The sequence below is a fragment of the Corythoichthys intestinalis genome, chromosome 11 (assembly GCF_030265065.1).
Source record: "Corythoichthys intestinalis isolate RoL2023-P3 chromosome 11, ASM3026506v1, whole genome shotgun sequence".
NCBI classification, from domain to species: domain Eukaryota; kingdom Metazoa; phylum Chordata; class Actinopteri; order Syngnathiformes; family Syngnathidae; genus Corythoichthys; species Corythoichthys intestinalis.
In genome coordinates, this window is record NC_080405.1 from 23,715,099 (window position 1) to 23,742,402 (window position 27,304).

At 38.8% G+C, this 27,304-nt stretch overlaps 1 protein-coding gene across 1 annotated transcript in view; it reads left to right on the plus strand.

Annotated features, from left to right (window-relative positions):
- The window catches only part of LOC130924156 (protein diaphanous homolog 1-like), a 75,636-nt gene that overhangs the window by 40,974 nt on the left and 7,358 nt on the right, over window positions 1-27,304 (plus strand). The window contains 13 exon segments of the mRNA XM_057850536.1: window positions 1,701-1,802; window positions 3,316-3,446; window positions 5,080-5,163; window positions 5,986-6,049; window positions 7,624-7,763; window positions 7,906-8,011; window positions 8,121-8,231; window positions 8,393-8,511; window positions 9,269-9,385; window positions 13,333-13,448; window positions 18,226-18,290; window positions 19,163-19,342; window positions 23,587-24,234. Coding sequence (XP_057706519.1) covers window positions 1,701-1,802; window positions 3,316-3,446; window positions 5,080-5,163; window positions 5,986-6,049; window positions 7,624-7,763; window positions 7,906-8,011; window positions 8,121-8,231; window positions 8,393-8,511; window positions 9,269-9,385; window positions 13,333-13,448; window positions 18,226-18,290; window positions 19,163-19,342; window positions 23,587-24,234 — 1,983 coding nt within the window.

The following is a 27,304-nucleotide window of genomic DNA, read 5'->3' on the forward strand; positions in this document are numbered from 1 at the left end:
GCTGTCAAACAAATTCCACAAAGGGCCAAGAGAGTCCTGGATTTCATTTCAACCAAGACTGCGCAAACAGATCAACCAATAAATTTTCTGCTGAAACAAGCAGAACCTGACTGCAATCAACTGATTACACTTGTAGTAGATCAGATTGGTGAAAAGATCTCTTTATTGGTTGGAACGAAATCCAGGACCCTCTTGGCCCTTGGTGGAATTGGTTTCACACCCCTGCCATAGAACACCTGTGGAGAGATCTGAAAATGGCAGTTTGGAGAAGGCACCCTTGAAATCTCAGAGATCTGGAGCAGTTGGCCAAAGAAGAGTGGTCTAAAATTCCAGCAGAGCATTGTAAGAAACTCATTGACGGATACCGGAAGCGGTTCGCAATTATTTTGTCTAAAGGTTATGCTACCAAGTATTAGGGTCAGGGTGCCGATACTTTTGTCTGGCGATTATTGGAGTTTTGTGTAATATGATAATATGGAAAAAAAAAAAAAAACATTCTGTTTTGTGATTTTTCATTGCAAACAAAATAAATGAAGATATTTCTACCAAAGCATTTGTAATTGCAATCATTTTCTGGGAGAAATTGAACATTAGCTGACAGAATTGCAGGGGTGCCAATACTTTTGGCCAGCACTGTAACTCAATATCACATGTGGGTGGAGGGGGGGTTTGGGTGATATGATTTTTTATTTTCAGATCTACACATCAATCATGAAGAAGCCAAGTCCAACAATAAAAAATAAAAATGTTTTTCCAACAGTTAAATAGCACTTTTTTCTTCATGTCCCTGTAAGAAACAACAGAAGGTCAAGTAAAGAATGACACATCAAAAAAGAAAAAGAAAATGCGATTTTTAAATGTCTTGGTTTTTCCATATATGTCAGAGATGTTGTAAATCAACGGCATACTTAAATATATATATATTTTTTAACACCTAGCCTGAATCATAGGCGCAATAATATGGTGTGTAATAAACCAGTTTGTAAATCCATCAAGAATTTGGCGAGTTAAGAATATTTTCAAATGTAGCGGAAACACAAGTGAAAAGAGACAGAATTGTATTTTTCCGATAAGCAAAATAGGAGAGAATTGTGAACGAAAGCCAATACTTCACTGAAGTAGGCAAATAATTGTTGTCAGACATTTTTAAATGCCAGTATTTTTTAATCAATGTCAGTAACTCAGATTTTCCTGCATACAGTACTTGTTATGCATTGACTGCTCATTGTAAAGTGCTTGGCTATTGAAGCAAAAAGCTTTAATAGACTCAGCTAGTGAAGCAGGCTTTGTCTTGGTCTCAGATGGAGAAACAGATTGTACAGATACAGAAACTATAAAGCGTGCCTTTTTTTTTTTTTTTTTTACCTGTTTCGAGTGTATTAGCGTATATGCTGTACACTAATGGCATCTGACATTTCTGACATTGTCGGCGCGCGCAAGCGAGGCCATGATTTCTGTTTAAGTTTTCTCCATTATCAGAGGTCTAAGAAATGTGTGATTTGCTTACTTAAATATTTTGTGCAGCCTTCTTTCAAACGAAGCTAATTTATACTTGGTGTTGTTTGTGTTGCTTTAAATTGCACTTAATTTCGGTATCTGCAGTCCTTTTCGATTGTTTGAAAATCTGCCAAAATTTACAGAACTTTCATCATGATAGTTTCATCATGATAGCTAATATTCTCATTATTTGTTTTGTTTAGGTGGATATGAACTTGAACGACGAGAAGCAGCAGCCTCTCAGGGAAAAAGACATCGTAATTAAACGTGAAATGGTCTCTCAGTACCTCCACACATCTAAAGCGGTCAGTATAAAAAAATAGCAAATACTGTACTAAAAAAATTAATCTATCCTATTTTTGTTTTTTTTCTGTGTTCATAAGTTTTATGAACAGCTCAAATTAATTGATTTTGTGTTGACTAAAGTCCATGTCACATGAAATTTACGGGACTCATTAAAATGTGTTACAGCCCAGTAGGCATGTGCCCGGTATAATATTCTGACGGTATGATAACCTTAGGCCAAAATATCCGTTTCATGGTATTGCAATTACAACTCTAAAATGTGTTACTTTGAGATATCTGGGTTTAAAAAAACAAACCTTTTTTCCATTGAGGAGGATTTTTATTTTTCAAAACATATTAGCAAATTGGTTATATACAGTGGGGAGAACAAGTATTTGATACACTGCCAATGGGAAAACCCAATGGGAAAACCCATTGGCAGTGTATCAAATACTTGTTCTCCCCACTGTATATAAAGTTAAATACAAAAAGACAAAAAATAGATAAATAAAATTAAAATAAATGCAGTCCTTTAGGTGAGCCTGAACCCACAGCTCAACATTATTACTATAATTGAATTATTTTCCATAAAAGTCATGTGTGTATGACTCGTATGATGTTTACATTATACACACGCACGCTTTCTCAACACAGATAGTTGCCATAGAGAAGAAAACACCACGTTTTACCATCGCTAAACACGCTGGAGTTAACTGTCCTAGCTAGTGGGAAATGTTCATGACTGTATTTGCTAACCTTTAATTTTGTATAAATACGAAATCTTATTAGACGTCTTGCCTACTCAGCAGCCACCCTCCGCAAACATGTTTTTACATGTCAGTTGGTCCTCCTCCCCTAAGCTGCGGCCATCTGTAACTTTTCTGTAGCCGATGTATTCCCATACCAGCGATTTTGTTTTCTTCGATGGGGGGAAAAAGTTTAGGAGTTTCACCTACTTCAGCCATCATGTAGCACAGCTGACTCACTGGCACTGAGCAAGAACCGGTGGGGGGAGGGTTGAGCCTTGCAGCTGCAAGCGAGGGATTTCTCCATGCATTTTTGGGACATAAAAAAAGCTAATACCTTAGGGATGGAGACATTTTGCGGTTTTGAAACCTTGACGTTGTCATACCACTGTATACCTTGAAACCGGTAATCGGCACATGTCTATTTTCTCCATCGTCATATTGCGGTTCACTTATCACGGTCTCACTGTATAGGTGATTTTGCGTCTAATCTTCTATAGTTTGTTTTTCATTATTGTGTGATGGGCAAGTCCCTTAAAACCTATTCTTGCCCATGGCAAACTTAAGCTAGCCTCCTTCATTTATTTGAATCTTCATCATGAGCGCAATTTTGGCTGCCATCAATAAAATGACTTGACCATTGGCGAGTTATACGTATAAAATGTGAGCTCTGCTGCATATCTAATGAAGCACCAATTATACAAAAATTTCTTAAAAACATTTGGACACACTGTTTTCAGTTTTATTTGTTGTTTTTTTTGTGCTGTTTGTTGTGTTTGTTCACCAGGGCCAAGATCAGAAAGAGAGCTCCAAGTCCGCCATGATGTATATACAGGAGTTGAAGTCAGACTACCGAGATGCACAGTTCCTGAGCTGTCTGGAGTCTTTACGGGTCTCGCTCAATAATAACCCTGTCAGGTTGTATATCCATCCATACATTTTGTGTCTTCATCCGTTTGGTGTCAAATGATAAAAAAATAAACAAACAAACAAAAAAAAAAACAGGCATGAAAATCTCTCACCTTTCGGCGAAATTCGCCGTTTTGAAGTCAAAAAGGATGACCTATGTGAATCGTGTAGATCCGAAGAGAACATTTTTAAGGGGGGTGGGGGGCACGTTCGCTGGACGAGGTGAGGTCTCACTCCCAATTTTTTTTTGATGAATGCATTTGCCAGCATATTGAATTTGGTAAGTAATGGTTTCAATCGTTTTCATATTTTGCGATATGACAAAGTTACTGCCGTTCGTTGCAGCTTGCGCTGAACACTGCCAGAGCGTCCGGTGAAAAAATAGCTCCCGTTAAGTTAGCGTCAAGCTTGTGTATTTAACGGTAATATAAAAGCAGTGTTTTCAGTAACGCATTATGTGAGTTATGCGTAACTGTAATCTGATTACTTTCTTTCAATAAAGGACAATCTAACGTGTTCATTTTTCTAAATCAGTAATCTGATTAAAGTTACTTTCCTTGATGCCTGTGCGTTACTATTTTGTTATTGCCCCATAATGTATGTAGAATGAAGAATACTGTAGTCATGGGAGTGACATCACATGTCACATTTTCTAATCGGGGATGAAAAAAAAACGGGTCACGTGTATTACCATGATGCATGAGCCGTGAGCGCTGGGAGTTTGCGGCCAAAACAACATAGCCTTGCTACCCCGCCAGGATGCAATGAAATAGGCAGGAGATATACTACAAACGGCTGCATTTGCACATAAATATCTCTGTGCGCTGCGAACTTTGCGCTGGCTCAAAAAGACTGTCGACAGCTATAAGCATCCAATTCAAGTACCACTTGGAATAACAGCACAACAGGTAACACGACAGCCAGGACTTTTTGATACTGCTCGTGCTCAATCCTCGGTTCAAGCTCAGTTGTTGTTGAAGGTTTTGAAAGCTTAGGTTTAAAGAAATTCTAAATATCCATCTTGCCTCCTCAGCTGTAGTTTTGGCTAAGCAATGCAAACGGCTGTCTCTAAGGTGCTAAAGTCACATGATATGTTCGAAAAATCATTTGGACCCATTATGAAATACTTTGAAGGATTCGTGTTCATTTCATTCATTGTTGTTGTTTGTTTTATTGCTCTAAAACTTTAATAGACAACATTTTAATGGCCATATTCAATGGTCTTTATTTTAAAGGGGAAGTTCAGAATTTTTTACATAGGCTTAATCTTTGAGTTAGCCGGAGTTTAATTAGTCGTTGGAGTTGATTTGAACAAATTCTGTGCAGTTTGCCAGTTATTTGTTAGTTTCAGGGCTCCGGAGTGGCTAAGCTAGCGCGAGTCAGTGGTGGTTGAAATCAACTCCTTAAACTAATTAAACGCCCGCTAACTCGAATATTAAGCCTTATGTGAAAAATTAAAATGGTCAAATTCGCCTCATGTAGGACGTTTCGCCGACGGAGGACATTTTGGCAGAACACCGGAACATATTTCCTCCGCACATTTCTCACCTTTTTAACCTCTGACCCATTTTCATGCCTGAAAAAAACACCAACGAAAATACAAAAATACATAGTGCCAATAAAGTGCCCTCCTGTCTTGCAGTTGGGTGCAGAATTTTGGAGATGAAGGCCTGGCTCTTCTGTTAAATCTGCTCAGAAGACTGCAAGAAGAGAAAGACGAGTACCCGTAAGATACACAAACAACGGAGTGTGCAATTTTTTCTGCGCTTCAGGAAAAAAATGGAGACGTTATGAAAATTAAAAATACATTTACTGTGTTTGTGTTGAAGCAATTTTGCTTAACAGCACTTATTAATCATAGGTTTGATACAGATTAAAAAGTAATATGCTTAGAACAGGGTTGCTCGCTATTTTTTTTTGCTCCAAGATCTACTTTTTAAGGAGACAGCCGCCCACAATCTACCTTGACAACGTGGGGAGCCTAGAAAACTCGGTAGCTATTTATTTTGCGAGTTACTAATGAAATGACCAGGTCTAAATGATCTACCCATATACAGTATTTATTAAGGATTCCTACAACTTGTGTTGATGTATGTTGCATAACCACATATGTTGCACACACATCATCATTAACATTGTACATTTTTGGGCAATTGATGCGGAAATCTACCCACATTTAGCGTTGCGTTTGTGGTCAACAGCGATTAAAACTGCTACTTTGGTTTGTTTTGCAGACAAAACGACTACAGATTGTTGCTCAGTGAAGTCCAGTCTATCTAATTCAATAAAGTACCTCTGAAATGACAGTGGGACTTAAAGCACAAAGTTATCTGCATAATAATTTGTATCGCGCTAGTATTTTTCTATTGAAAACTTGGACTTCATGGGAGTAATGCAATTTACTAGCCCATGAACATAGCACTCTGATGGTACGCCAGCGAAAATGACTATTATATTTTCAGGGGTTAAAGTGAGGTGAACCCAGTTTATATGGAAATTAATAATTTTATTATTTATTATTAATTTTTCATATTTGTCACCCTCCTAGAATGATGGGAGTTAAATGTCAACACGAGATCATACGCTGTCTCAAAGCCTTTATGAACAACAAGGTAAGACTATTATATTTCATCCTTAAAAATATTAGATCTTTGATGCAGTGCAATTTTTTGTGTTTAAAATTGAACTAAATTGCTTATACATAATTAAAGGTTGCACTTGCCAAAATATTGATAGAGGTGACAAGCTACTCTCCTAGCTCTTGAACTTCCACTTCCACTAGAGCAGTGCTTCTCAATTATTTTCTGTTACGCCCCCCCCCCCCGAGGAAGACTTAAATGTTTCGCGCCCCCCCCAAACTCTACCGCCACTGTAAATAGTATCATTTGTCTATAATATTACTATTATAAGTACGCCTCTGCCTCACATTGTCATTTTTTTCTGTTACAGAAAATAAGAGATCAACATATAAAGTATAACTTTATCAACATTGTTTTTGTTTGTAACAGAAAAGACTTAACGCACATCAATTTGCCTGAATTAAAAAAAAAAAAAAAAAAGTCACATCCAAACTGTAAAAATACTCAAGGTACATTTTTAACATTTGATATTGAAAAATAAAATAAGTAAATAATAACAAATTCAAATTGATTAGAAACATTAACTCATGAGGACAATATACCAAAAAATTTGACCCAAAAAACAAAACCGAATAGAAGGGAAAAAGAGTGTCTTCGGACAAAAAGACAGTTTTTATTTTCGCTGCTCGCCGCTCACAGTATCACCTCCAGTTTGCAATAGCGTGGGGTTATTTTCCACTGAGCATGCTAACAGTGCTCACTGGTTTACTTATATAACACTGACAAAGCGGGACGATTATTGGCAATATTCGGCACGTTTTCGCTGAAAAACAACCAAGCGGCGTATCAATGAGATTGGGGTCTAATGTCTTTAAGTGGCGTCTTAATTTATTTGGCTTCCGGCTGTCCGCTATAATCATTTTCAGACACAGTAAACAGTGGTCTTTCCTCACCTACCACTGTATTAAATGTCAAAGCCAAAAGGCAAACGGCCCGAAAAAAGCGCATTCTCGGCGGCCGAGGGAGAACCGTGGGTGACGGCGGTCGTCGTGACGATCCCAAGCCGAAAATGGCACGTCTCGGGCGGACATGTGAGAACCGGAGAAGACAGTGGGTCGCTGCGTGAGTCCGGCCGGAAAACAGCTTTCGAAAACGGCGCAAAGCTCTTCATATCGCTCGTCTGTGTGCTCTTGCTTACTTCAAAAATACTGCGCGCACTTTAAAAATGAGAGCGCCACTGCCACCCACTGAGTGGATGCGCAAGTGCACTTCATTCTAGTATGGCAAAAAAAAGAAAAAAAAACAAAAAAAAAGCATGTTCCCCGAGGTCACATGCGCCACCCCTGGCATTGCTCTGCGCCCCCCTGGGGGGGCGCGCCCCACTATTTGAGAAGTACTGCACTAGAGGGTTTGGTGATTCCAACGACTAAAGCAAATATTTACCCAATAGTAGATTTAAATGAGCGAGAGCTCTGCAAATACTGAACTCTGTTATTCTGCTACAAACTAAGTGTGACTGTAACAAACTAAGTGTGACTGTAAGATTGTCTCATAATATCAAAATCCATCTAAGTTTTGCTATCCCTGGCTTTGCTCCATCTTTCTAGTATGGCTTAAAATCCATGCTGGACACAGATGAGGGAATTCCTCTGCTGGTCAGAGCCATCAACCCGAGGGTGCCTCATATGATGGTGGATGCTGTCAAACTGCTTTCTGCCATCTCTATATTGGAACACCAGGAGAATCTGTAAGAGGATTGCATGTGTGGTGAAAAAATTTCTGTGAAAAAAGTGGAATTCAAAATTGTTTGTATAGAGTAACATCTCTAACTGTAACACACCAAAGATACACGTTATGATAAAAAATGCTGTTTGCTCACTATTTTGCAGTCATGAACGTGTTCTAGAGGCCATCACAGAGGAGGCAGAGAAACGGGACATTGAGAGGTTTCAGCCTCTTCTGGCTGGCATGAACAGTCACAACATTGCATTGAAGGTACACCTCACACTGTTGCTCAATCTCTAGCAATTCGAGACACTGCTCTGCTGACTGTGATTTGGAACTGGTTATCAGCACTTTATCTAACCCTGTTATGTCTTTTTAGGGTGGCTGCATGCAGCTAATCAATGCATTAATCAGTCGGGGAGAGGAGCTCGACTTCAGGATCCATATTCGCTCTGAGCTTCTCAGATTAGGACTCAGGGACTGCCTCAAGGTGTAGTAGATAATTATTGAACTTTAAACATTCATCTTTGCAGAACCTGGCCCTATTCATGCTACCCCAAACAAAATATGTATTTATTATTATATTATATTATATTATATTATTATTAAAACAAATCTTGAAACAAAATACCATTTTTGATGTCTTTACAGGAGGTTCGGACAATAGAAAATGATGAGCTGAGGGTGCAACTCAGCGTCTTCGACGAACAGGCCGAAGACGACTCAGATGATCTGAAGGCTCGCCTCGATGACATCCGTATTGAGATGGAATATCCTTTCTCGTGGAAAAAAGTGTCAGGTCCTAATACTGATCTAGCTAACAAAAGAAATTTGCTTTTGGCGTCTTTCAGGCATACATTAGTCATGCAGCTGGGCAAACTTCTTGTCTGTAGTCAGCTTTGTCATTGCCTCTATGTATTAAGTAGAACAAGACATTGACCCCAAAACTTGCTTATTTGCACGTGTTAATACAAAATTACTCCAATTATTACTCAAAACTTCCCTTGCTTATTGAATAATTTCAAATACGGTACTGTTCTGAAAAGTAAAGTGTCTCGTATCACGCCTGCAAATCATATCTTCTAATTCTGAGTTATTGAGAATCTTTTTGAATAGGCATTGGCAAATTTTCTCAGCATTTTCTGAGAGATATAAATGCCTTTTGTTGCAACCTGCAGTTAAAGATTTAACCACCAGATGTCTCAAATGCTCGAAATATATTCTCAATCCATTCTGCTGAATGCATATTTTATATTTAAATGTTTTTTTTTTTGTTTTTTTTTTAGTATTACTTGGAATTGATAAATTCCTTCAAGGGCAAATGTGACTTTTCCTGTATAATTTGCGTTCCACACACCACGCAGAGAACCACAAATAGTGTATACAACTATACAATTCTCATTGTGACAGATAGGACGAAGGCTTGTGCATTACCTTTCATGGAACATTTGTTGCAAATCAATTGAAATGTACATTGATTTTGTTGTGTATTTGTGAAAGTTTGGCCTTTAACTGAAGTTGTTTTACTGATGTGAGGGAAGTATTTGACATTTTAGCCAACACAGTAAAGGACTCCAAAGCTGAAAACAACTTCTTGTCCCTGATGCAACACCTCCTGCTGATCCGCAATGATTATCTGGCCAGGTAGTTTACACATGCATCACAGTTCATTTTATCATTGTCTCTCATTATTCACAGTTGCACAAGAGGACACGTTGGCATTTCAAAACTGTTATTCTGTTTTACTTTTCCCTTGAGGCAGCAATGCTGTTTTTTTTTTTTTTTTTTTTTTTTTGCACAGCTCTACTATTTCTCGATAAAGTATTGGACATGACACAAGGTCTGCTATGAAACTTTGAATATTGTGTGTTATGGTATTGAGCTACCATCCTTGTGTTTTAGCGACTACATAAACACAAAAGTCAAGGCAGAACTGAGTGATCATAATTTCTGGAGCTCCCAACCAAGTGGGTCTAACTAAAAAAAAAAAAAAAAAAAAAAACACATTAGCGCATAGTTGTTTTTCTCTCAAATTAGTCAAAATGGTAACACTACCACTACATTTACCTTGGAATTAAAGTGTGTAATATTTTGTAAATACTTCTGGTTCTATAATTTGGATGTTTTTACATGAAAAAAAATTACTCTTAAATCAGAATACTCCTGCAGGCAAGAGGTAGTACAATTAATGACATTAAATTCATAGATCATACGAGTCAAAAGTCATCTATATAGTATATCAATTTCATCTATATAATCCAATCCATACATCATATAAATATTCCCCCAAATATTGCTCATTAACCAAAACATTGTTTATTTAGTATTCATGATTAAATGCAACCAAATATAAAAACATTAAAGCAATGTCACATTAGAAAGAATGATGCTATTCTCCGTGTATTTTACAAACTAAACTACTTCTTGAATATTGACAATCATTCTAAGAGTTGGATGAACACTTCTGAGGCTAGTTCAGGCAGGTTATTCATACCATGGCTGCAAATGATTATTTTACGGAATACATTAAATCCATCCGTCCGTCCATCCGTCCATACATACATACATACATACATACATAACCAAGAGAGACAGAATGTGGAAAAACGTAGAAAATCACATTGTTTGATTTTTAAAGAATTTATTTGCAAATCATGGTGGAAAATAAGTATTTCGACAATACCAAAAGTTCATCTCAATACTTTATTATGTACCCTTTGTTGGCAATAATGGAGGCCAAACATTTTCAGTAACTCTTCACAAGCTTTTTTACACACTGTTCCTGGTATTTTGGCCCATTCCTCCATGCAAACATCCTCTAGAGCGGTGATGTTTTGGGGCTGCCGTTGGGCAACACATACTTTCAACTCCCTCCACAGATTTTCTATGGGGTTGAGATCTGGAGACTGGCTAGGCCACTCCAGGACCTTGAAATGCTTCTTACGAAGCCACTCCTTTGTTGCCCTGACTGTGTGTTTGGAATCATTGTAATGCTGAAACACCCAGCCACGTCTCATCTTCAATGCCCTTGCTGATGGAAGGAGATTTTCACTCAAAATCTCTCGATACATGGCCCAATTCTTTCTTTCCTTATAGTCCTGGTCCCTTTGAAGAAAAACAGCTCCAAAGCATGATGTTTCCACCCCCATGCTTCACAGTGGGTGTGGTGTTCTTATTCAGTATTCTTTCTCCTCCAAACATGAGAACCTGTGTTTCTACCAGAAAGTTGTATTTTCGTTTCATTTGACCATAACACATTCTCCCAGTCCTCTTCTGGATCATCCAAATGCTCTCTAGCGAACCGCAGACGGGCCTGGACGTGTACTGGCTTCAGCACGGGGACACGTCTGGCAGTGCAGGATTTGAGTCCCTGTCTTGAGTCCCTGCTTATTGCGTTACTGATAGTAGCCTTTGTTACTGTGGTCCCAGCTTTCTGTAGGTCATTCACTAGGTCCCCCCGTGTGGATCTGGGATTTTTGCTCACCGTTCTTGTTATCATTTTGACGCCACGGGGTGAGATCTTGCATGGAGCCCCAGATCGAGGGAGTTTATCAGTGGTTTTGTATATCTTCCATTTTCTGATAATTGCGCCCACAGTTGATTTCTTTACACCAAGCGTTTTACCTATTACAGATTCAGTCTTCCCAGCCTGGTGCAGATCTACAATTTTGCCTCTGGGGTCCTTCGACAGCTCTTTGGTCTTGGCCATAGTGGAGTTTGGAGTGTGACTGACTGAGCTTGTGGACAGGTGTCTTTTATACCGATAATGAGTTTAAACAGGTCGCTAGTGGAGCCTCGTTATACCTATCTTGTTACAAGAAGTTAGACCTCTTTGACAGCCAGAAATCGTGCTTGTTTGTAGGTGACCAGAGACTTATTTTCCACTCTAATTTGGAAATAAATTCTTTAAAAATCAAACAATGGTATTTTCTGTTTTTCTTTTTCCACATTCTGTCATGTTTGAGGTTTTCCCATGTTAACAATTACATGCCTCTCTAATCTTTTCAAGTAGGAGAACTTGCACAATTGGTGGTTGACTAAATACTTATTTGCCCCACTGTATGTTAGTCAATGATTGATTGTTAAAGTAGTTCTTGATTAATAGTTAAAAGATTGATTTAACGACCCTCGTACGACTCAGTCACACATGCGACATCGTTCATACACACTGTATATTTACAGTTATTGGCAAAGACAATGTCCAACCATGGTCTTCTTTGATATGCTACTTAGTGATTGCCAGTTTCGCAGTCCTGTTGAGTTACACAAAACAACAACAAAATACACATACAAATACAATTTTTTGTATGCCCAATATCTCTTACACTGTTTCACGCTCCATCTCACGCTACCTCTTGCTCATTCCCGTCCTCATCCTTCCCATCAATTTACTGTTTGTTTTCTTGTACGGCCGTCCAAATTATGAAATTACATGCCTGTTCCATTTTATTAGTAGAGCATGCCCATCAACCCTTATCTCCAGCAAAATGCTAATGTCTCTCCCCATTTCTTCCAAAGCCTTTGCTGTGAAAAGTAGAAGAAAAGCAAGAGATAATTCTTGACACATCAGGTGTTTATTTACATACGTATATTAAGCTATGTGATGCATTTGTGAATATGCTCCATTTCCTCCTAATGAAAAATTGCACAGTTTAGCAGTACCTAAAATTACATAGACACAAAATTTGGCAGGTGGTCACATTTTCATATGAACTCTGTTCTTGCGTTTATCTAAGGGTGTTGCGTTGTTAATTACCAACACAGGCAATTAAATTCTGCGATTGAAATCTTTCCATCCAGGTGGCTAACACAGGTGGACTGTGACAGGCTCAGGGCCGCCCTCAGGCTCTAGTGTTTGTTGGTGGCAAATATACAACTTTTTAATTACACTGATGAAAACAGAGTTCAGGTGGAGTGGAAGTGTATTGCAAGACAGACCCTTTGGGAGCAATGTAGAGACAGATGTCATATTATGGATTTATTTCTGTTTCCAACTTCAGTTTTCTGAAATTGCACTAGGTGTCTCTCTCGCTCCACGGTAAAATCTTTAGTCTTGCAGAATACTCACATACACACACGGTGTAAAGTATGATGATGGAGTGGACAACATTTCCTGCAAAAGCCATAGTGACTAAGAAAGATAGGCAGGGTAGGCAGACAAAATAAATACCATATGGCTGCATGTAATAGGGACAAAGAATAAGACTCTTCCAAGCTTGAGTGTTTGTGAAGCCAAGTTGATGAGACACTGTGATGCTTTTGTCTCCACGTGCACGCACCCCCCCCCCCCCCCCACTCAGACGGTAACACAATAAAGTGAAACTGTCATTTTGTCGCACACTACGAATCTGAGTTAAAGACATAAACAAAATGTTTTGACATGTTCCTTCCAACACTAGTCCTTATTTCGTTATTGGCCATTATTTGTGGGTATTCGAGACAAGACTGGGTTTATGAAAACCATAAATCGCCATTATTGTCATGAGAGACAGCAGAATCATGCGCAAACTCTTTTCTGTTGCTCCATATTTCTTGCCTTCTCCTTATGTCGCATAATCATTGCTTTGTCAATCTGTCACTCTTTCCCTCAGGCCTCAGTACTACAAGTTAATAGACGAGTGTGTTTCTCAGATTGTGCTCCATAGGAACGGAGCAGACCCAGACTTTAAATGCCGCAACATCAGTCTCAACATTGAAAACCTAATAGGTAAGTTGTGACCAAATGCACCACAACATGTGTACTTCTGCGCCTAGGACGCTGCACTAATTTTATTATCATTTTGATGACGAAACGGACCTAGAACTTAATTTGGATGTGTTGATGGAAAAATGTGAAAGAGCTCAACATTTTCTGCAAAGGAAAATATGTTGCAGTTAAGGTTTCAACTTCATGCAACAACTGCTTGTCTGAGTGAAATTTGCAGAATCTCATGCATAACACTGGATGGTGCCAGAGAGAATGTAGTAATCTTGGCTGGACCACTCCGTATGAGGTACAGTGAAAGGCCAGTGTCGAACCATATCCAGAAGAAAAACTATTTAGAATAACTTGGTGTCTTCTATTATGTCATCTATGACACAAAAGTTTAGTTAAGTTTTTACAACAAGTGTTATTGGTTTAAGCAGTATAATTATTCTGATGTATTGCATTTTTTTCACAAACACACATTAATTTTTCAATATTTAATAACGCAAATTTCCTGGATTTCAGTAAAAGCTTCTGTGTGAATGTACCAATTTTTATCTATATTAGCCTTTCAATTAGTTGCATAGCATAGTTGTTTAAAGAATGTCATGAAAAATGCCAAACTAATGGCTATCTTTTTTCCTTTATATGTTCAACACAATAAAGGAAAGGGTAGTATACAACCCCTAGCAAAAAGTATGGAATCACCAGTCTGTGATGAGAACTCACTCAGACATTTTATCATGTAGAACAAACTCGGATAAAAAGCTTGAAAAAATAATGAATTAGTTCAAAAGTGCAACTCTTTAGCATTCAGAGACACTTAAAGAAATGAATAAAAAACATTGTGGTGGTCAGTAAATGTTACTTTTATAGAGCAAGTGCAGGGAAATATATATGGAATGAATCGCTCCATTCTGAGGAAAAAAAATGGAATCATGAGAAACAAAGAAATAACAATCAAAACTAGGGTTGTTCCGATCATGTTTTTTTGCTCCCGATCCGATCCCAATCGTTTTAGTTTGAGTATCTGCTGATCTCCATATTTCCCGATCCAATGGCTTTTTTTTTCTTTTTTCTCCCGATTCAATTCCAATCATTCCCGATAATTTTTCCCGATCATATATATTTTGGCAATGCATTAAGAAAAAAAATGAATAAAAGTCGGACGAATGTATACATTTACATACAGTACAAAAGTACTGTATTTGTTTATTATGACAACAAATCCTCAAGATGGCATTTCCATTATTAACATTCTTTCTGTGAGAGGGATCCACGGATAGAAAGACTTGTAATTCTTAAAGGATAAATGTGACTTTGTATATTGTGACTAAATATTGCTATCTAGTGTATTTGTTGAGCTTTCAGTAAATGATACTGTAGCCATTTAACTGTTCTGCCCAAATGCATGATAGGAAGTGCAACCATGACTGTGCGTAGTGGCACCAATTGATATATCTTCTCTGCATTGGGAAATAACATAGGGTGTTAAGAAAAAGATCGACTACTACCTTTCTTCCCCACATTGCTACCCACGATATTTTTAATTGTTGAGAGAGGGATTGTAAGGCTTTAGCCAATTAAAAAAAGGTTCCAAAGGCTGCCAAATTAACTCTACTCATTTTACTCTGCCTTTTAGCTCTATATATAGGTAAAAGGGCGCCATTATAGGTTGAATGCGACAATGCGTGAGTGGGTCGTGCAGCGCATGCGTTAATTGCATTAAATATTTTAACGTGAGTAATTTAGAAAAAAATTAATTACCGCCGTTAATGCGATGAATTTGATAGCCCTACTTTAAGCCAAAACTAAAGACTCCGTATGAGTGTAAGACATTTTGTCTGTAACATTAAATACAATTACAAAACGATTTAATTTAAAAAAAAAAAATATATATATATATATATATATATTAAAAAAAGGCATGTCCGATATTTTTTGGCCGATTCCGATACTTTGAAAATGACGTGATCGGACCCGATCGATCTTTAATCAAAACACATCTCTATTATTTAGCAGCACCACCTCTGGCTTTTATGACAGCTTGCAGTCTCTGAGGCATGGACTTGATGAGTATTCTTTATCAATTTGGTGCCAACTCTCTTTAATCGCAGTTGCCAAAACATCCTTGCAGGTCGGAGCCTTACTGTGGACAATTTTTTCCAGTTTCCACCACAGGTTTTCAATAGGGTTGAGATCTGGGCTATTTGCAGGCAATGGCATTGACTGGATGAGTGTTTCTCCAAGGAATGCTTCAACGTAGTGGTCGCCTAACTGTTCCACATAGGGCCACAGTGGGTACAGGATTTCACTCAAAACAAGACCGAACCTTTTCACCAATCTGGTGTTTTATAAGTGTAATCAGTTGATTACAGTCTGGTGCTGCTTGTTTTAGTAGAAACCACACTGGTTAAAAGGTATGTGCTTGATCGGTATGAACAAAAACCAGGACCCACAGCGGCCCTCGAGGACCGGTTTGGAGACCCTTGCTTTAACAGTTTTAGCTCTGTGGCATGATGCATTGTCATCTTGGAAAATGACATAACATATTTTCAATTGAGGGGATAAGAAAGCTGTCTAAAATTTCAATGTAAACTTGTGTATTTATTGAAGATTTAACCACAGCCATCCCCCAAGTGCATTTGCCTGACATGCAGCCCCATATCATCAAGGACTGAGGGAATTTTGATGTTTTCTTCAGGCAGTCATCTTTGTAATTCTCACTGAAACAGCACCAAACAAAAGTTCCAGCATCATCACACTGTCCAATGCAGGCTGTTCCAGTGAGATTTACAAAGATGACTGCCTGAAGAAAACATCAAAATTCCCTCAGTCCTTGATGATATCGGGCTGCATGTCAGGCAAATGCACTTGGGGGATGGCTGTGGTTAAATCTTCAATAAAGGCACGAGTTTACATAGAAATTTTAGACAGCTTTCTTATCCCTTCAACTGTAAATATGTAAATATGTTTGTCATTTTCCAAGATGACAATGCATCATGCCACAGAGCTAAAACCGTTAAAGCGTTCATTGGAGAAAGACTCATCCAGTCAATGTCATGGCCTGCAAATAGCCCAGACCTCAACCCTATCAAAAACCTGTGGTGGAAATTGAAAAAAAAAAATGTGTCACAGCAAGGCTCTGGCCTGCAAGGATGATCTGGCAACTGCAATCAAAGAGTTGGCACCAAATTGATGAAGAGTACTCATCAAGTCCATGCCTCAGAGACTGCAAGCTGTCATAAAAGCCAGAGGTGGTGCTACTAAAGACTAGAGATGTGTTTTGATTGTTATTTCTTTGTTTGTTTCTCATGATTCCATATTTTTTTCCTCAGAGTGGAGTGATTCCATATATATTTCCCTGCACTTGCTCTATAAAAGTAACATTTACTGACCACCACCACGTTTTTTATTCATTTCTTTTAGTGTTTCTAAATGCTAAAGAGTTGCACTTTTGAACTAATTCATTATTTTTTCAAGCTTTTTATCTGAGTTTGTTCTACATGATAAAATGTCTGAGTGAGTGCTCGTCCGAGACAGGTGATTCCATACTTTTTGCTAGGGGCTTTATAAAATATAGATTTTGGAGGACTTTTGCTAAATATATCAATTTCCAATAGCTCCAGTCCACACGAGGGCCACGGATGAGCCAGACTCTATCCAAGGTGATTTAGGGTGGTAATGGTACTCCTTGAATGTGTACCCACCAATTCCAGGGCACATATCGACAAAAAAAACCTGTCATAGTCAACATGAGCGCAGCAGTGGAACAGGCAATGTCTCCATAGTTCAATAGTCCTTTATGAACAGGTCTCAGTTGTTCACCGAAGGAGGCTCTAATTGCGGTGCTTCTAAATGCTTACACACAGACACACACATAGGCGCACACGCGCACACGCATGGAGGCTGTCTGGCCTCCTTTAAGGCTGCCGAGTTATTATCAGTGGAAAGCAGCCCAATTCTGCCCCGCATGCATTATTTAGTGTTTTTCTTTGAACTCTGAAACTCAGCACAGTTTCCCCCCCCCCTACATTCTATCTCACTTAGTGCTCTCTATTCAAAGTTTGTCCCATTTTAGCCTCGCCACCATGATAGAAGAATCCCTCCTCCATTATATTTCCAATATCTGTGAAATAGGCAGACACAAATGTTCAATCTGTTTGCGGGTTTCTGTGTTATTTTGATATGCAGAGAAAAAACATGTTTCCCATTTTTCTCTACCTTATTTACTGTGGATTAACCTGATTTTTTTCCCCACCCAGGAGCCATTCTGTCATCGCAGAAAAGCTTCCACACTTTCAGTGCATTGATATATATTTTTTCTCTATTTTTAGAGGTTTATTTTTTTTATTTTATTTTTTTTGCAGGGTGTCTGTCATCACTATCTCCTTCATCCAGCTGTCTTTGATCCAGCTACTTTGGGGCATTCATCTTCATGTTAATTAGCCCTTTTACTAAACATGTTGAATAAGTCCTTGAGCACTGAACCACCTGTAGATCCTGCAATTATATTGTTAAAGGTCCCTGTTGGTTACACAGTCCTTTTCTTCTATTCCTCTGAGTTCCTCTCCTTTATTGATCATTACAATTTCATCCACATTTATTATACCAGTTCAATTTGTTTGAATTTTCGAATTTTCTACAGTCATTTGACTCATTTCACATAAAGATGTAGTAGTAATAGTTTTTTAATGTTTATTAGTTTAATATTCATTTAATATTTATTTAGTTGGCATGTAAAACATGTAATTTTGTCTGTCTTGCCATCTCACCTTTTTCTCCTATTGATTTTCAGACAACATGGTAAACCAAACCAAGGTGGAAACCAGTGAAGCAAAGGCTATTGAGTTTGAGAAAAAGGTGAAATAAACACACAGTTGTTGGCATGTGTAAATAGTTCTATAATAAAAGTGACAGAAAGAAAAGGTTTACCATTTACAAAAATAATGCTGCAGGATTTCATAACATTCTTTGTGGCTAGAATTTGACTGACAGTGGCCAGCAAATGAGGGGAAAAAAGTGAGCAGAAACAAAAGACGATGAAAAGAATGAGTGCGAGAGTGTGTGCATGCCCGCACACATGCTTGACAGTTCTAAGACACAAAAATAATACTAAAGATCAGCATCACCCACAAACAGTACACTCGCGTCAGAGGCTAAATGCCTTAATTGCTGTGTGCTGCTACTCTAATGTTTCTGTCCTAGTGACGGGATAATTGTGGAGGGAACTGTAACTAGCCTTCATTCAAACTGTCACACAGAGGATCATATCCATTGTACAAATTTGCACACACACGTAGCCCACATTTTTATGTCAATGGCCACCCACACATATTAGCTCTAGTTGTGTGTGATGGGGTAATTGCAGACAGTCCTTGGCAGGAATTAGGGATGAGGCTGTCAGAAAGCTGACAGTCAGCGTAAAGGATCGGCTGCCTGCAAGTGCACAGCTATTTGTGCTCATGTAGTTAATGTGTTTGTGTTGAAATACTCTGACCCTATTTCCCAAGTGTCTTTAGAAGTTGATAAAAACTGATTTTTCATTATTGACAAAACTATTGGCAACATTTTTTCCCCATTTTCTTCGTCCTATTTTAAGCAAGCCCGAGATCTGTTGTTTTGATCTGGAACTAACTGCAGCAATCATAGTCAATTTCTGGTAATAATTCATATATGCCATCACATAAAGCCTAAAGACTGTCCATGTATTTACCTTATGTCATTTGAATTAGCTGGATGCAGAGTTGACCGCACGCCACGAGTTACAGGTAGAGATGAAGAAACTCGAGGGCGACTACGAACAAAAATTGCAAGACTTGAGCCAAGAAAAAGAGCAACTGGCCTCCTCCAATCATGAGCGGGAAAAGGAGAACCAAGGCTTGCAGCAACAGCTCAGTGCTCTGAAACAGCAGGTACATGAAGGGTCGTTGTTTTAGTGATTCGCAATTCCCTTTCTGCAATGTATTAGATGTTGAAATACTCTATAAATTTGACGTATTTACTTTTGTTTTTAGCCCAATTTTTGTTGTATGAGCTTAGTTAGTTTGTCCTGTACTGTTATCATGATCACTTGAGCTACTTGTTTAATCAATTGCTTCACGTATTGATAAAATGGCTGCTCCACTAGCACAATGCACCAGTGAAGAGCAATGTGTAATGATCCAGTTTTTATGGTCAGAAAGTGCATCAAGGGCTGATATTTGCAGGAGGCCTTTAGCACAATTTCGAAACTGAGCTACCAAAATGAGGGGCATATGAGAAATTTGAAAGTGTCTGGACAAGTGTGAGATGTGTAGAAAGTAGCAGGACGCCCATCAACTTCTACCACAGATTGGTCTACTGAGCAAGCTCAACAAATGATGCTGGCGGGTCCATACTCTTTGCAGATTAGTCATACCTCTGCCCATCAAATATTTAAAGTAACAAAACAAACTAAGAAAAAAAATACATTGCCCAAAAATCAAAAGCATGAGTGCACAATAGAACTTGCGGATTTTTTACTTGACCACAAAGATGTAAATACTCATTTATTCATCCACCTTTTATACTGTCATATTAAAATTTAAATTAACATAGGCAAGTGTGTTTTCACTTAAAATAAGGTGCAATTGTGAGATTAGATAAAGTACAGGTGAAAGAAATATTTTGACAATGACTGTTATGACTAAGATTATTGTTGTACAGAATAGAAATTATATAAAATGTATTTACTAACATTTATATAGAGAGATTTTTCTTGTGTGAAAGATTCAATTTCAGTTCAATGTCTACAATTTTATATTGATGGGGTTGAATTTAGGATTGTAAGCAGCAAAATTATTAACATCTGCTTTAATTATTAGTCTTCGTGTTCTGAAATATGGCTTTGAAATCAGCTGCTGCCTACCATATTATTTTTTTCTTTAAATTTATTTGATAAAGAATACATTTGGCACATTTGAATGTCATTTACAATGAAATCCCAAATATGGTTAATTTACCTTGAATTTGAATTTCCAATTATGAATTTAAGATCTGAAACTTTTGGTGCCTAGACAGTTACTGTACAATGTTGAAGAAGTGGAGCTGCAAAATAGCTTTCTCACACCAACCATCCGACATGCGTCCCTGCAGTTGTAGACATTTTACTCAACTGCAACTCACAGTACCTCTTGGGAAGCACAAGAAGGATATTGAAAAGTAAGATTCATCAAGCTGTGTACAAATGATGGACATGGTACAAATTACAGTGTTGTTTTTGGTATCCCTTTTAATTTTTGTCTTAGTGTTTTGTACTAAAATACTTAATTCGTTGTCATATTTTAGTCATTTCAAAATGCGTTCATCTTCGTCTAGTTTTAGTCGACGAAATCTCAAACAGATTTAGTGTAGTTTTAGTCGACAGTTACTCATATTTTTGTATGTAAAATTCAAACATTTTAACCCAAAAATAAATGTTTCCAACAATTTCGAATGAACATAGACAGACGAGCACATATCTACAGTGAAGAGAATATGTAAATTACACCCCCTATTTTGCAAGTTCACCCACTTAGAAAATAGGTAGAGGTCTGAAATTTTAATCATAGATGTATTTCCACTTAGAGACATAATTAAAAAAAAAATCCGGAACTCACATTATATGATTTTTCAATAATTTATTTGTAATTTACTGGGGTTCATAAGTATTTGTACCCCCGAGAACCAGCAATAATTATGACAGAGTTGTCAGTCTACCTTAACTTTAGAGTAACCACCCCCCACCACCTGTTCGAGCTCAATATTGTCACCTGTGCACAACACAGTCACTCATAATCCAACTGCTACCATGGGCAAGACCAGAGAGCTTTTGAAAGACACCAGACAAAAAATTGTTGACCTCCACAAAGCTGGAAATGGCTATGGAACAATTGGACGTCACTTTTTCTGGAACAATGCATAAAGGTCCTATCATTTTTTTTCTGGCTGTCAGTACCCTGCTGCTACACCAGCTGGACTCTGCCACACTGTGACACCCAAACCTGAACACTTTCAAATTCCAAGTGACCCCGAACAATCGCCTATCATGCTTGTGTGTGTTGACACATTATTTTGTTCATGTGTGTCAACCCTGTGTGATCCTTTTTACTGCATATAAACTACACAGTCTCCCAAATGAGATTCATCCAACCTTGGGGTGCCAGCAGCATCATCATCTTGCCACTCAAAAGCCCAAACACGCACACATGCTCACAGAGTTGTCCAAAGCATCAACATCAAACAGGCTTTTCAAACTAAGATGGCTCCCTTTCTTTTTGTTTGAGACACTGCCCATCGAAGATTTCTACATTTTCAGACTTCCTTCCGTTTGATGCGACGCCCAACTCCTCATCTGCTGCTTCATTAAGGAAGTTTGCCTTTGAGGCCCTTAAAGTCTGTTACTGTCATCTTTTCAAAGTCTGATAAAACAACTCTATTCATTAAGCTGCATATAAACACATTCTGTCATGTCAACGTGAATAACCTTATTTTGCAATCATGCTCACTTGACTTTGGTTTAACCTTCATTTTATTATTACTACGCAAGATGCACATTAAATTGTCCGTACTATCATACATTTTTAAAATAATTATCATCCTCATCAGTTTAGAATTACATTAGTTTTAGTAGCCAGCATTTTCTCCAGACAAAGATTATCATTTTGGGGTCAAAAAAGGAAAGGTCAAAGATCAATGCTCAATTTAGCTCAATCTCACTCACAGCTACAGATCCAGAAATTTTTGCATAATTATTGACTCAGACCTGAACTTTGACAACCATCTCAGGATGATCACTGAATCTGCCTATTACCACCTAAAAAATATAGCCAGAATTAAGGGGCTTTTGTCCAAACAAGACATGGAAAAACTATCCATGAACACATTTTTAGTAGACTGGATTGTTACAATGGCATAATTACTGGTCTCAACAACAAAAAAAATCCAGTCAGGAGGATGCAGATAATCCAGGAAGCTGCTTCCAGAGTCCTCAAAAAATACAAGGAAACTGGACCATATTACACTGGTGATGATATCGTTACACTGGCTTCCTGTGAATCTAAAGATAGACTGTAAAATCTTGCTGCTGGTCCAAAATACATACTTGATTTGTTTGACCCCCACAAAGCATCGCGACCTCTAAGGTCGTCTGGAACTGGTCTGCTGTGTGTTCCAAGAACAAGAATCAAGCAGGGTGAGGCATCATTCAGTTATTATGCCCCTCACCTCTGGAAAAAATTACCTGAAAGTCTGGGGAGTGGGGAAAAAGTGTACTGAAACAATTAGCTCCTGTAAATAGGGGCTAAAAACACTATTGTTTACTACAGCATATTCATACCTGCTCCTATTGTTCAAATTACAAATTATATGACTTTTGCTTTTCATCCATTATTTTTGTTATATTTCAATTGGTTTTGTTTTTAACTCTCTTAATGATTCAATTGGACTTTTTTGTATCTTTTTTAAATTCTATTTCTCAAATGCATCTTGATTTTCATGTGATGTAAAAACACTTTGAATTTGTTTTAAATTGTGCCATACAAATAAATTTGCCTTGCCTATTTTCAGTTACAGTAGGTTTATCAGTGCGTGACACATTATGGACAGATGATCACAAATAAAGGTGCATATAATTATAAACACTTTGTCATGTTCACGTAAATAAACATTAAAGTCTAGTAACTCAACTTTCATAAATGCTCACTTGGATTTGACCTTAATTTTATTATAACAACAATCATCATGAGTTATTACGTTGGTATTGATTTACATATAGTAGCAAGTAAGGCAATAAGGACACAACCTTGGTAATATTTTTAATAGGATCAAAGTATATAGCTTGTCTGCTTCTTCAATAGTTTTTCCATACTCTTTAGTTTTTCTTTGAGGAATTAATCCCTGGCTGTTTTTGCTATGCCTGTCCTCCACTTTCTTCTCATCTCTTTTCACACACCGTTCTGGCCAGACGTTAATCCTTCTATATGTCAACTCTGTCTCATTCTTTTGTTCCGCTTAATCTAATCGTTTTCTTGGCATTCCCGTCACTTGAACATGACTGAATTTGACAGGGATTATGGTCTAATAGAGTATAAAGCAAGTGAATATTATAAATGAGTATACTTCATAATAGTATTCATTACAGTTCATTTCTTCCCTTCAGGTTGAAACGCTATCAAAAGATTTGGAAGAAGCCAAGACTAAAGTTGTCACAGTTACTGTTCCTGTGCCAACACCTGGTGTGCCACCTGCACCTCCTGTCCCTGGCCAGAAAGGTGATATGCCTCCACCAGCACCACCTCCTCCCCATCCTTTGCCAAACTATGCAATCATACCACCACCACCTCCTCCTTTACCGGGGCAAATCGGCATGCCTCCTCCTCCCCCCTTACCGGGGATGCCGGGCCCTCCACCACCCCCACCCTTACCGGGGATGCCGGGCCCTCCACCACCCCCACCCTTACCGGGGATGCCGGGCCCTCCACCACCTCCACCCTTACCGGGGATGCCGGGCCCTCCACCACCCCCACCCTTACCGGGGATGCCGGGCCCTCCACCACCCCCACCCTTACCGGGGATGCCGGGCCCTCCACCACCTCCTCCACCACCAGGTGGTCCTGGTATGCCTCCACCACCACCAGGTGGTCCTGGTATGCCTCCACCACCACCAGGTGGTCCTGGTATGCCTCCACCACCACCATTTGGTGTGGGAGGTTGGGGAGCCCCTGCAGTAGTCCAACTGCCTTATGGCCTACAGCCGAAGAAGGACTACAAGCCTGAAGTCCAACTGAAGAGGGCCAACTGGAGCAAGGTATTTTATTTTTTTAAAGAATACTTTTTTTAATGTACATTTTCAACCATAGTAAAAAAATAATATAAATGTATGTCATTATTATAGCACCACAATTGACCTGGCTTAGCATTACTGGCATCTTCATCTACGGTTTTGTTTTAATGTCTTCACTATTTTTAATTTCATCCGATTTGTACATAATTTGCCTGATTATAATCAGCCTGATAATTATCGGTCCAATTTTAATCATCCCCAGTTTCACTTTCATTGTTAAAAAAAAAAACAAAAAAAACAAAACAATGAAAAGTAGTTTTAATCCTGCGGCAACAAGATGCCAGGATAAGAAGAGGTTAAGTTTATGACATTTCTTAGACCGTTAAAGGATTAGACAAGACCTAGCATAAATGACTTTGTTAGAGATTGTTTCTCAAACAATGATTATATGCAAATCACATTTTTTAAACTATGATAATGCAGAAAATGTGTAAACAGAAAATGACAGCTCATAGGCGCTGCCATTTTGGGACGATTGTGACGTCAGTTATACCCACACTGCTTTATGCTGGCAATAACTTACAGACTGCCAGAGAATTTACAGACTGCCAGACAGAATGTGTCAGAACACTAGAGAAGTCTTTGTGCTTGTCTGTTTTTGGCTGCGAGGCAAAATAAAATGGCTGATTAAGTCAGATAGTTGGAGCGATAAGTCTTTCTCGAGATGTGTGTTGGAAAGCAAGAGCAGGTTGAAGGCTAACAGTTCGAGCCAATTGGAGCATTGGATTTAGCGTCTTCGTTAGGAGAAGAATCGGCATGTCATACGTAACTAAGCAACGAAGAAATTGATATGGAGAAGAATCATTTATCATGCTCATATATGTTACACACTATTAAAGCTGCGTTATGCTTCTGCGGCAGACTTTACGCCGTCAAGGCAGACCCGATTTACGACCCTGACTTCGCGTCACGTCAACGCGTGGAGACGTGACGCAAATGGACCGTGATTGGTCCGCTCAGACTTTGATTTACGGTTCAGCGCGAAATCACCACCATTTACAAACAGTCTTGCTCTACACTCAAAAGGCATGATAAAAGATTGCCAAATGGTAAGCAATTCGTGGAAGGAGATTGCCGAAAATTCGGGACTGGATGTCAGCGATTGCATAAAAAAATGGAAGAACATCCAAGACCAGTACAGTGGGGCAAATAAGTATTTAGTCAACCACTAATTGTGCAAGTTCTCCCATGTGAAAATATTAGAGAGGCCTGTAATTGTCAACATGGTTAAACCTCAACCATGAGAGACAGTATGTGGAAAAAACCCCAGAAAATCACATTGTTTGATTTTTAAGGAATTTATTTGGAAATCATTGTGGAAAATAAGTATTTGGTCAATACCAAAAGTTCATCTCAATACTTTGTTACCTACCCTTTGTTGGCAATAACGGAGGCCAAACGTTTTCTGTAACTCTTCACGCACTTTTCACACACTGTTGCTGGTATTTTGGTCCATTCCTCCATGCAGATCTCTTCTAGAGCAGTGATGTTTTGGGGCTGTCGTTAGGCAACACGGACTTTCAACTCCCTCCGCAGATTTTCTATGGGGTTGAGACTGGCTAGGCCACTCCAGGACCTTGAAGTGCTTCTTACGAAGCCACTCCTTTGTTGCCCTGGCTGTGTGTTTGGGATCATTGTCAAGACCCAGCCACGTCTCATCTTCAATGCCCTTGCTGATGAAAGGAGATTTTCACTCAATCTCTCGATACATGGCCCCATTCATTCTTCCCTTTACACAAATCAGTAGCCCTGGTCCCTTTGCAGAAAAACAGCCCCAAAGCATGATGTTTCCACCCCCATGCTTCACAGTGGGTGTGGTGTTCTTCGGATGCAATTCAGTATTCTTTCTCCTCCAAACACGAGAATCTGTGTTTCTACCAAAAAGTTGTATTTTGGTTTCATCTGACCATAACACATTCTCCCAGTCCTCTTCTGGATCATCCAAATGCTCTCTAGCGAACCGCAGACAGGCCAGGACGTGAACTTTCTTCAGCAGGAGGACACGTCTGGCAGTGCAGGATTTGAGTCCCTGGCGGCGCATTGTGTTACTTTGTTACTGTGGTCCAAGCTCTCTGTAGGTCATTCACTAGGTCCCCCCTTGTGGTTCTGGGAATTTTGCACACAGTTCTTGTTATCATTTTGACGCCACGGGGTGAAGAGGGAGTTGAAAGTCCGTGTTACCCAACGACAGCCCCAAAACATCACTGCTCTAGAGGAGATCTGCATGGAGGCATGGGCCAAAATACCAGCAACAGTGTGTGAAAAGCTTGTGAAGAGTTACAGAAAACGTTTGGCCTCCGTTATTGCCAACAAAGGGTACATGACAAAGTATTGATATGAACTTTTGGTATAGACCAAATACTTATTTTCCACCATGATTTGCAAATAAATTCTTTAAAAATCAAACAATGCTATTTTCTGTTTTTTTTTTTTTCCCCACATTCTGTCTCTCATGGTTGAGGTTTACCCATGCTGACAATTACAGGCCTCTCTAATATTTTCAAGTGGGAAAACTTGCACAATTAGTGGTTGACTGAATACTTATTTGCCCCACTGTATGTGTGTGTTTGGAAGCGAAAGGTCACACAAAGCGGTGACACAGTTGGCCAAAAACCGCCAGCTTTTTATCACTTAATGTCGTATTTTTGGTTGGTGCACTGCATCATTTATTCTGTACATATGTTTGCTGTGAGTCGGTGACTTGTATACATTTCACACTTCAAGTATATTAAGAACAAAGCACAGGTTTGGTGTCAAATAGGTTGTTTTGATGTTTATTTTCAACAACAGACAGTTCACACACTATACATACATCATCACTGATTGAGAGTGCCTCGGTACATTTATGATAACGTATTTACCATCAAGGCTTCCAATGCAGTTTTGGAAGTTCCATAGCCGCCAGAAATGTGCTATGGCTTCCTACTGGCTGGTTGTAGGACATTGCAAAGAAATCAGACAAAACGCTGGACAACGCAGCTTGCTGGCTTCCACCCGATGCTAGAATTAGTAATGTGACTTCCAGTCTCTGTGC